Raw genomic sequence first — 10,931 nt, forward strand, 5'->3', positions numbered from 1 at the left:
ATCTTTAGTTGCAGCATGTGGGATCTAGTTCCCTGGCTAGGAATCAAACCTGGGCCCCCTGCATTGGGAAGGCGAAGTCTTAGCCACTGGACCACCAGGGAGGTCTTCAGAAGCATGCTTTGGAAGGCCCAAGTCAAAACTTGTTTTAACAATCACAGTGACAGTTGCAGCCGCCACTGATTGAAGGCTTACTTTTGTTAGGTGCTCTGCTAAGGGCTATAACATGCATTATCTCGTTTGGTCCCCACCATCATCCACTGAGAGCCAAGTTACTATTATCTCTACTGTGCATAAGAAACTAAGTTCAGAGATGTCAAGTAACTTTCCTGAGGTCTCACAGCTCTGAAGTGGCAGAGGCAGAATTAAAACTCAGGTCTGTCAACCTCTGGAGTCTGAACTCTGACCTCCTGGGCTGCATCTCCTCCTCTGGTTCTCCGCTGCTCTGGCCTCCCATGCTCATCCCAGCATTACCACCCTGTGTCACATATACATAGCTGTTTGGATTGAATGCATCAGGTATTTAGTGAATGCCTCCTATGAGCCAGGAATATTGCTGGGCGCCAGACCCACAGCTTGGAAACTCCTAGATCCCTATGAGGACTCTGTTTGGGCTTGAGTTCAGTGACTGCCCCAACATGCAGGATCTGGTTTGACGATGTCAAGGTGTGACTGAGGCAAGCATAGACCCTCCTCAGTCACCAGCTGACCAGTTGGACATCCCTGCCTCCTTGCTGGCTGTGATGCCCGTCTCCTTCCTGCACAGCAGGAAACAGCATGCACAGGAATCAAATTTGCTTTGAATCCTCTGTGACTTTGGGCTCTCTGAGCCTCAGTTTCCCCATATGTAGATTCGGAATAAAATTAAGACCTCACCACAGGGTGGTTGGGAGGATTTAATAAAGCAGTGCACGTGGGACTCCCCTGGTGATCCAATGGTTAAGACTCCATGCTTCCAATGCAGAAGGCACAGGTTCACTCCCTGGTTGGCAGACTGAGATCCCATATGTTGAGCAGTGTGGCCAAAAGATTAAAAAACAAACAAACAACCACAAAAGACAATGCTCATGAAAGACTTATCACTGTACTAGGTGGTCTAAGTGGAGGAAGAAATGGCAATCTACTCCAGTATTCTTGCCTGGGAAATCGCATGGACAGAGGAGCCTGATGAGCTACTGTCCATGGGGTTGCAAGAGTTGGACACGACTGAGCGGATGAGCATGCATGCATGCAGGTAGTCTAAGTAAATAGAATTAAGCAGCAGCTATTATTACTTATTGTTTTCCTGAAGACTGCGTTGTCCTGGTGCCAGAGGCCTAGGGCCTAACACATGGTAGGTGCTCCAAGTAAAGGCAGTCACTCACATGGCAGACAGAAGCCACCACCCGGCCCCTGCCCCCTCACTTCTGGCTGGTTGCGTGTCATGCAGTTCCTGCCCTGATGTGAAAGGTGTCCCAGGCACTGGTCCTCATCAATGCGAGGGTTGCTTGGGCGGCCATGGGCAGGCACAAGATTTTTACTTACCTGGTTCCCTTGTTTTCATCCAGGGAAAAGGAGTGGCTGGCGTGAAGGTTCTGCCAGGGTTTGCCTGCTCCTCGGGGACATCTGGCTTTCTGGTGGTGCCACCTGGCGGTGAGTACAGAACTGCTTCTAGCTGGGCGGCCTCCGAGGGACCTGGTGGCTCTGAGCACGACCATTTCCTGCCCCTTGCTCTCCAGCCCATGTAGCCCTTCCCTGATCCCCTGTATTGGTCACTGACTGTCAGAAAAGACCTAAGGGGTCTCTGTGGGGTCTCTGTTATCATGCCTCCTTCAGGCCTGGCTCTGACCTGCGGGGTAAGGTCCCTCAGTGGTCAGCCAGGGCTTATCCTCAGGATATCCTTGAGGTCTGATGACCTCTCAGTGGTTTCTAGAAACCAAGGTTGGAAGAACGGGCCTGCTTCCTGGCTTGAGCTGGCCCCGGAATGGGAAACCCAGTGATGGTGACTGGGCCCATCCTTGACTCCTCACTGTACCTGCTTAAGTATCCACAGATCCCTCTCCCCTCTCTGGGGCCACCAGAGGGACTGGCCTGGCTTCTAGGTTCTCTGTCTTTTAAAAAAATATTTGAATTTATTTATTTGCCTGCGTTGGGTCTTAGTTGTGGCACGTGGGATCTTTAGTTGTAGCATGCAAACTCTTAGTGGCAGCATGTGGGATCTAGTTCCCTGACTAGGGATTGAATCCAGGCCCCCTGCTTAAGAATTAGGAGAATAAATTGTGCTTGAACCAGCCTTACCCAGCTTTGCACCAACATGCTGTGTGAGCTTGGGTAAGGCCTGTCCCTCCCTGGGCCTTGGTCTCCCTGTGGTAGAATGGTGATGGGGCAGGTGATAGGTGAGGAGCCCTGTAGTTCCCTGACTGGGGCCTTGGTAAGGTGCAGATTCCTGGGGCTGCCTCATTAGGACTCTGGGGCCAGGATCCTGGAACCTGTGTGAAGTTGGAAGCTGAGGCAGCCAAACCCTGTCTTTGGGAGATGGAAGCCTGCAGTGTGTGTTGCTGGCAGGGAAGAAGAGTGTGGTGGTTTCAGGGGTCTTGAGAAGCTGAGGAGCCCCCTTGTAGCCCAATTCCCACCTTTTAATTTCTCCCTTTGTGTGGATGTAGGGAAGGGCCCCCCAGCTGCAGCAGCAGCAGAAGGTCAGCAAGAAGGCTGCACAGGTTACAGCCAGCTTGCCCCCATCCTTTGCTTCCTCATGCTGGCTGTTTCACACGTCCAAAGGACTGTGGTGTTGGGGCTGGGGCAGCCTGGGGTGGGACTGGGGGCCTTTGTTGCTTGAGGAGGTATTTTCAGAGTCCCCCTCCCTCTGGAGTTTCCAACGATAGAATAGAGCCCTGTCTAGTATTTGACCAAATATGGTGGTATCTCTCATGAGCTCGAGCCTCAGCCAGCTTCTCAGTTATGCTGTGGAAACCTGCCCCGGACAGATTAATCTTGTGACATTCAGGAGCGCCTTGCACCCTGTGTTCTTCCCCTCGGCGATTCCTGTAAATGGCCAAGAGTGGCCCCGAACAGGACGGTGCAGTCCTGGAGCCTGTCCTCTGTCCTCTTCACACCCCCTTTCACCTTCTCCTCAGGGGAGCTTGCTTGCTCACATTCAACTGGGTTGTTCACTTGAGGGGAGAGACCCAGACCAGGTCCATCCAGCACGTGATTCCTAGACAAGAGGACCCTGGGGTTACCTAAGCTCATGAAATTTTGGCCAGAGCCCGTGAGGGCCAAAGCTCTCAGCTAAGAGGGTGGACCCAAAGAGGTAGAAAGGAGAGTTGGCTGGGTCATGAGAACTGTGCTCGCTCTAATGCTGAATTGAACAGCTAACGTTCCCAAGAACAATTACACTATTATTGTACAGTGATAGTCTTCATAATAAACAGCTATGTTTATTGAGCACATACTACATGCCAGGCACTGTGTCAGCTTTTTAATGTGGCTTATTTCCCTTACTCCTAGTAACAACCCCTAGAGGTTGTTCTAGACACTGGGGAAATGAGACTCAGAAAGAGTTCCAGGAGAAATTTCCAGGCCACCACTGATTCCTGGGCACGGCTCCCATTTTACAGAGAAGGAAACTGAGGCTGAGAGAGGATGGAAGTCATAAGCAGCCACTCAGGGACAGGTCCTTGGAGTGGAGACCTTTTCTACGTGAGGGGGAGCATTGCATCCAGAAGGCTGGGACAACCGGCCATCAAGTCCTCATGGACCTCACGAACTTGGCCCTTGTGAGAGCACACAGATTCAGAAACATGTTCGTAGCAGGCTGGAACTGTGCAGAAAATATGCCAAGAAAAGCAGCACGGAGGGTGGATAAAGCCCTGCCCGGAGACCAGGCATGAACCCCGGCTCTGGCATCCCTCACTCACTATATAATCCTAGACAAGTCCCTTCTTCACTCTGGCCTCAGTTTCCCTGCCTGGGAACTATGGGAGTGCGGTGCCGAGGGCCTCTGAGCTCACCTGGGGCTGGCTGAGGCTGGAGTGCCTGAGGCTGTTTCCCTGGGAGATGGGGCCTGTGTCTTGCTCCTGGCCAGCGTGCTCCAAGAACATTTGCTGTCCTGACCAACGGACAGCCTGTCCCTCCTCCACCCTTGCCCCCTTGCCATCCCCCAAACTAACGAAGCTGATTGTCTTAGGTGGCCCTGTGGGTGCTGGCTGGGCGGCCGGCCGCAGGCCACAGGCGGAGGTGCCACCCGCCAGAGCCCCACCAGACACACAGGGCATTGTCCCTCAGTCAACAGCCCCTGGGCACCTCAGCCCGGCTCCTGGCCTGCCCCCACGCCCCTCACCGCCTGCCACTGCGCCAGGCCCGCCAGCTGGGAGCCCAAGGTTCCCAGGCGATGACGAGCCCACCCACCCACTCCCCCGGCAGCCCCCTGACGAGCTATAATTGCTGCGCTGAGTCCTGTTGCTGCCATTCTCGTGGCGGAGGCATCTGGGGTTCCAGGCGGGCAGCAGCTGCAGGCTGATTGCCTGGCTCGCGGGATGGACTGGCCATACAACCTGGTACGTGGCGATTCCCCACCCCACCCCCACTCCTTTTTAGGGCCTGAGTGTTTCTTTACTTCTTCTCCATTGATTAATAGCCGCCTCTGTTTGGCTTGGAATCTGCAGAGGCAAGTTCTCCCTCTGTCCTGTCTCCCAGGACGAGAGAGAAACAGAGACTGGTCTCAGAGCTTGCAGCTATGGCCAGCGGCTCCAGCTCCTGAGCTGGGCGCAGCCCCACTGCACCAAGGCACTTTCAGGCCAAAGGCAACTGAGGAGATCTTGGCAATCTCAGTTATCGGGGTTTTTCCAGAGTCTCTGTGTCCTGAGATCCAGGCTGTGTGACCTTGGGCAGGTCCTTCTGTTTCTCTGTTTCCCATCTCTAAAGGGATGAAGGGAGATGGGTTCTCTTCTGAATTTCTCTGAGTGGAGAGCCAGGGTTTAAGAATGCCATGTGAGAAGCTCAGATGAGAAAGCCTATTGTTAGGGAGATGTCTTTCTGTACCAGCGACTTGAATCTGTCATGGGTTTGGTGCCAAGAAACGGTTCTACCAAGAGGGGCTCTGCTGAAACTTGTTTGTAAGGGTCAAGACTAGCTGGGTAGGCAGGAGAGATCAGCACGGGCCATGCGGGTGGTGGGGTGAGGGGTCCAGGGCAGGTAGGAGCCTGGCTAGGCTCAGGGAGGAGATGAAGTCCCCTCTGGAGGCTTCTCCCTTCTAACCAGCCTTGGTTCCCACCCAAGTCCTGGCCCTCCTCTCCCAGCTTCCTTTGGAGTCTGCATTCTGCTGGGCACCCAGGTCCTCTCCCATGTGACTGAGAGGCTTTCCTGATGCTGCTTGTTGTGCAGGGAGAGGTGGGCAGAGCGGGTGGGGGTGAACAAGGGGTCGGGAAGGCAGATGGTTGGGGCGTGGAGGAGCAGAGAACCAGTGTCTTGGAGTTCATCAGGGGTTTCTGGCTATGACCTGCACACATCACCAACTTCATCTCCTGCGCTCACCTCCTGTCCACTCTATTTCAGCCCCACCGTTTCCTTTCAGCAAAGTTTTAAGCCACTGAAACTTCCTCTCACACGGTTCCCTCCCCCACCTCCATACCATTTTTAGGCTCCCTCTGCCTACATCTGCCTCTGTCTTATTCTTCAAACCTCACCAGAAATGCCCCCTTCCCCAGAAAGGCTTTGCAAGACCACCCCACTGCCACCAGGCTAAGCGGGTGGCCCTGCTCATCTCTGACCACACGCTGTGTGGTCCCATTCTCACCCTGCTGCTAGCGAGACTTAGGTGCTTGTTTCTTGTTCACCATCTGTTTTCCTTGCCAGACTGCAAGCTACAGACGGGCAGGGGTGGTAACAGGCATTCATTCATTCAGCAAATGTTCACTGAATACCTAAGTGCTCAGTACCGTGCGGACATGGGGGACAAGGCAGCGTGTGGAAACAGATAGAGTGCTGGCTCTCTCGGAGCTGGTGCTTAGTGGGGCCTGACTTGGGAAAGGATCACATGTACACTGGAGGACGGCAGTCATGAAGGAGGCATGGGGCTGCTGAGAGCCCAAGAAGGTCCACAGAGGCCCCCCTAAGGAAGTGATACTGGAGTCGAGACACGCGAGGTGACTGCAGGAAGCAGCCTGTGCAAAGTCCTTGTGCAAGGAGAGGAAGGTTCGAGAGAAGGCCTGAGGCCGAAGCATGGATGCAAGAGGAAGCCAGGTGTGATTTGAGGAGGGAGAACACAGCAGAGGTCTGGCCTGGGGAGGGGATGTTCACAGGTTGGCATTCCAACCTATTGTTGGGCAGGTGTGGAGAACTGATTGGAAGGAGCCAGGGGGAGATGGGGAGATGTGGAGTACCAGATAGGAGGCTGCTGAGCTGTCCGGGAAACTGACAGGTTGGTGCATGTAGAGAAGTGGATGGGTGGGGAGGTTTTTAAGAGGTGCAACAGGATTTAGTGACGAATGTGGCATGCACGTGTATCAATACAGGTGAGGTGGGCTGGTGGGACCAGGCCAGGGCTTGACAGGTGGCTCCCCTAAGAGGCCTTTCTTCTTCTCTCCTCCTTCCCTGTGCCTGAGTCTTGGCCTAGACAGTGACCTGTCTCTCCCACCTTTGACCTTTGGCCTTCCTCCCCAGCTGTTCCTTCTCACCATTTCCATCTTCCTGGGGCTGGGCCAGCCCAGGAACCCCAAAGGCAAGAGAAAGGGGCCAGGGCGGCCTGGGACCCTGGCCCCTGGGCCTCACCAGTTGCCGCTGGACCTGGTGTCCCGGGCAAAGCCCTATGCCCGCATGGAGGAATATGAGAGGAACCTGGCGGAGATGGTGGCCCAGCTGAGGAACAGCTCCGAGCCGGCCAGGAGGAAGTGTGAGGTCAACCTGCAGCTGTGGCTGTCCAACAAGAGGAGCCTGTCACCCTGGGGCTACAGGTAGGCCAGGCCAGGCAGCCATGGGAAAGTTTTGTGTTGGGGGCTGAAGGGGATGCCCTGCCCACTCTCCATGTCAGGAGTGAAGACCTTGGATTCAGAGGCTTAGGTTTGCATCCTGGCTCTGCCTTTTACTGGCTGTGTGGCCTTGGGCAAGTTGCTTAGCCTCTCTGAGCCTCAGATCCCTCAACTATAAGTGGAGGTGATAGTAGTATCTATTTCATGGACTTATTATGAAATGAGATATCTATGCCGGGCACTGATGCTGTATTCTCCAAGTCTCCAGTGAAGGGCCTGAAAGGCCTTCCCCTAATGCCATATCCTCCAGCTCGGAGTGCCTTGTACACACCTCTGGTTACAGCACTTTCAGGCAGTGCTGAGTTGGCTGTGTGCACATCCATCTCTCACGCTAGATGGGACCATCCCAGTGCCTGTATCAGAATCATCTAAGGATTCTCACGCCCCATCCAATCAAAATCTCCAGGGATGAGGGCCAGCAAGTAGCATTTTCTACATCTCTACATGGTTAGGATACACTGCTGGGCTTGGGAATCAAGACCCGCTGCCCCTAGGGGACAGCAGTGGTGTCTTACCTTGGTTGTAGCTCCACTTCCCAGCACAGCACCTGGCACAGAAGGGGCCACATGTATACGTGTTGATTAAATAATAAAGAAAAGGACTGACCTGGAGGGGTCCTCACTCATGAACCCAGGCCAAAGATTTTTAGCCACACAATTTATATCTTGAGACTCTAGAACAGTATGTTCATAGAACTTTCTGTGACAGTGTAAAGTCCAGTGTGGTAGCCACTAGCCTCATGTGGCTCCTGAGCACTTAGAATGTGGCTAGTATCACTGAGGAGCTAGTTTGGATTATTTTAAGCTCGAACAGTCCCATGTTGCTAGTGGCTCCCATACCTGGAATGTGGCAACTGAAAGGGTCTGTAAAGACCCTCTGATGCCGGGCTTCTACTTTGCTGTGCCCTTGACCTTCTTGGGGATCTTATGAGTATGTAGGCTCTGATACAGGAGGTCTAGGGTAGGGGGAGGTTCTGCATTTCTAACCAGCTCCTGGGCAATGCTGATGCTGCAGGCCCACACGTCCACTGCCTGTCCTCCACATGGCACATGCTTGCTATGCAGTCAAAACCTGGGCTAGGAAAGGCAGGGGCGTGGTGGCGGTTTGTCCATCCCGCGATCTTCCTTCTTTCTGCCCTGTGTTCTCTCCTGCCTTCCCACAGCATCAACCATGACCCCAGCCGCATTCCTGCAGACCTGCCGGAGGCGCGGTGCTTGTGTCTGGGCTGCGTGAACCCCTTCACCATGCAGGAGGACCGCAGCATGGTGAGCGTGCCCGTGTTCAGCCAGGTGCCTGTGCGTCGCCGCCTCTGCCCGCTGCCGCCACGCACCGGGCCCTGCCGCCAGCGCGCGGTCATGGAGACCATCGCCGTGGGCTGCACCTGCATCTTCTGAGACAGCCCTCCCCGCACCCCCTTGCCGAGCAAGGCGATGAAAAGTAAAGGCTGTCTTTTGTAAAGCAAGACCTTGGGTTTGCTCCTTGTGGCTCTGAAGCCAAAACTGGGTGGGAGGTAGATTTCGATCAACATGGAGGAAGATTTTCCATCACCCAGAGTTCTTCAACACTGAGATGGGTTATTACAAAAAGTGTACATTCATTTTTACCATTTAAGTGTTGGTCGCTCAGTTGTGTCTGACTCTCTGCAACCTCATGGACTATAGCCTGCCAGGCTCCTCCGTCCTTGGAATTCTCCAGGCAAGAATACTAGAGTAGGTTGCTATTCCCTTCTCCAGGGGACCTTTCCGACCCAGGGATTGAACCTGGGTCTCCTACATTGCAGGCAGATTCTTTACCATCTGAGTCACCTAGGAAGTCCTTTCTACCATTTAGGACAGTCAGATACTTTCTTTGCATTTATAAGCCTTTATTTCAGTCACGTTATTGGAGCTTTGTTAGTAGAAACCTATCTAGGAGTGAACAAGGGCTGATTCTCCCTGGTGAAGTCAAGGGTCACTGCAAACAAGCCCTTGCGGGCAGGGGGGGGGGGGGGGGGGGGGGGGGGGGCGGAGTGTGCCTCGGAGGGTGGGGAGGGGGGCTGGGGGAGGGACCTGAGACTTTTGTGTTTCTAATGCAGTGGTTCCCAAGTGATACTGACGCTGCTGGTTTGGGGACCACATTTTGAGTACTGCTCACTTATACCAAGACCCTTTGCTGATCAGAAATGCAGTGTGGGGACTTCCCTGGCAGTCCAGTGGTTAAACTCTACCTTCCAATGCAGGGGGTGTGGATTCGATCCCTGGTTGGAGAGTTAAGACCCCACATGCCGTGGGATACAGTCAAAAGTTAAAAAAAAAAAAGCCTGTATGGACTGATTTGTCCTAAAGCTCCTGCTGACTTCTAACCCCCGGACACTAATCCCTCCCCCCACCCAACCCATTAGACCCTTGCAATCCAATCCTCCTGTGCCCTCCTAGCCCCTGCAGCAAATCCTAAATCAGCTGTTCTAGGGGCTAAAAATACCTTCCCTCTCTGAAGACAGCTGAGGAGCTCAGGCGGTGTTTTCTGAAGGTAAGAATAGCTGGCACTTTAGAGTTAATTTCGAGAAGACGGCCAACCATCAGTGTAGAATACTTGGCTGCTCGAACTTCAGCGCCTAAAGCAGCCTTCGTTCTGAATGTTTTCAGGGTCTAATTCATGAAAGGGCAGTGGTTAGGTATGTGCCTGTCTGGGCTGGCAAGTAACTTACCATTTTTGGTATTGTTCTAGAGTGGATACTAGTTAAAATTACCCTAGGAAGCTTCGGCCTGGTTCCAGACACATGGAAAATAGACTTCACGTGCCAGCGCGTGCTGATGCCTTCAGCAGCCGCTTCTCCTCCCTGGGGCGTGGCTCTTCCCTGTGGCCCCTGCAGTCTGCTCTTCAGGCCTTAAGACTTCAGCAGCACACAAGGGCCTCCAAGGCCTTTTTGTGGGGTAAGGGCCTGGGAGCCCCTCCGGGTGCCCAGGGCATAGGGATTGGGTGAAGAAACTTCTAATGTGGGTGGGACTGCCTGTCCTCCTCCTATGAGAATATCAGACACACAGAGGCTGGTGCTCAACGAACGCTCGTTAATTTCATATGGATGTTGCCTTTTTGTTTTTCTGGGCTTCAGTTTTCTCAACTGAGAAGCAAGCAGTGGGATTTAGGAATCTCCAGGGTCTTCTCTGGTTTTACCGTTCTGTGACTTAGGAGCCTGGCCTCGTGAGCTTGAGCTGACAAGTTGGCCTTTCCCAGTTCCCTGGTTTAAAGGCAGCAACGGGGAGTTCAGGATCTTCGGAGAGCCGGGTCTACACTTTCCTCCCAAATTTGTGTGCTCTAAATGGGTTTCCTGTTTTCCACTGTCTGGTAAGAAACTCCCCCTCCACAAGAACAGAGGCCTCATCTAACTCCTTCAGAGCTGCATCTCCAACACTTTGTGCAAAATAGAGGTGCAGGGCTTGGTGAATGAATGCATGCACTCATGCACAGATGGAGAAGGAAATGGCAACCCTCTCCAGTATTCTTGCCTGGAGAATCCTGTGGACAGAGGAGCCTGGTGGGCTGCTGCCCATAGCGTCTCACAGAGTCGGACACGACTGAAGTGACTTAGCATACATGCATGCATTGGAGAAAGAAATGGCAACCCACTCCAGTATTCTTGCCTGGAGAATCCCAGGGACAGAGGAGCCTGGTGGGCTGTTGTCTATGGGGTCACACAGAGTCGGACGCGACTGAAGTGACTTAGCAGCAGTAGCAGCAGCAGCATGCACAGAAGCCTCTAGGGGGAGCCCACAATCTGCCCTTTGCTCCTGTTGCTTCTTCAAAGGTGGGTCAGTAGCAGGGCATTCCTCTCTCCCTCACTATTCCTCACCTACCCCAAATTCTACCCTCTAACCACCCGCTCCCCACAAAGTGCTGAGATTTTGCTTGGGTTACCTGCTCTAAGGGTGGAGTCTAGGGGGAAAGTTTTAC

At 53.6% G+C, this 10,931-nt stretch overlaps 1 protein-coding gene across 2 annotated transcripts in view; it reads left to right on the top strand.

Annotated features, from left to right (window-relative positions):
• Positions 1–8,463, top strand: part of IL17B (interleukin 17B) — a 30,094-nt gene extending 21,631 nt beyond the window's left edge. For both annotated transcript variants that reach the window (XM_043465014.1, XM_043465015.1), the window contains exons 4-7: positions 1,545–1,629; positions 4,399–4,532; positions 6,637–6,926; positions 8,164–8,463. In XM_043465014.1, coding sequence (XP_043320949.1) covers positions 4,512–4,532; positions 6,637–6,926; positions 8,164–8,395 — 543 coding nt within the window. In that variant the 5' untranslated portion in view covers positions 1,545–1,629; positions 4,399–4,511 and the 3' untranslated portion in view covers positions 8,396–8,463. The remainder of the gene's footprint in view (positions 1–1,544; positions 1,630–4,398; positions 4,533–6,636; positions 6,927–8,163) is intronic.
• Positions 8,464–10,931: the final 2,468 nt, after the last annotated feature.

Source organism: Cervus canadensis, chromosome 4, assembly GCF_019320065.1.
Source record: "Cervus canadensis isolate Bull #8, Minnesota chromosome 4, ASM1932006v1, whole genome shotgun sequence".
Classification (NCBI taxonomy): Eukaryota; Metazoa; Chordata; class Mammalia; order Artiodactyla; family Cervidae; genus Cervus; species Cervus canadensis.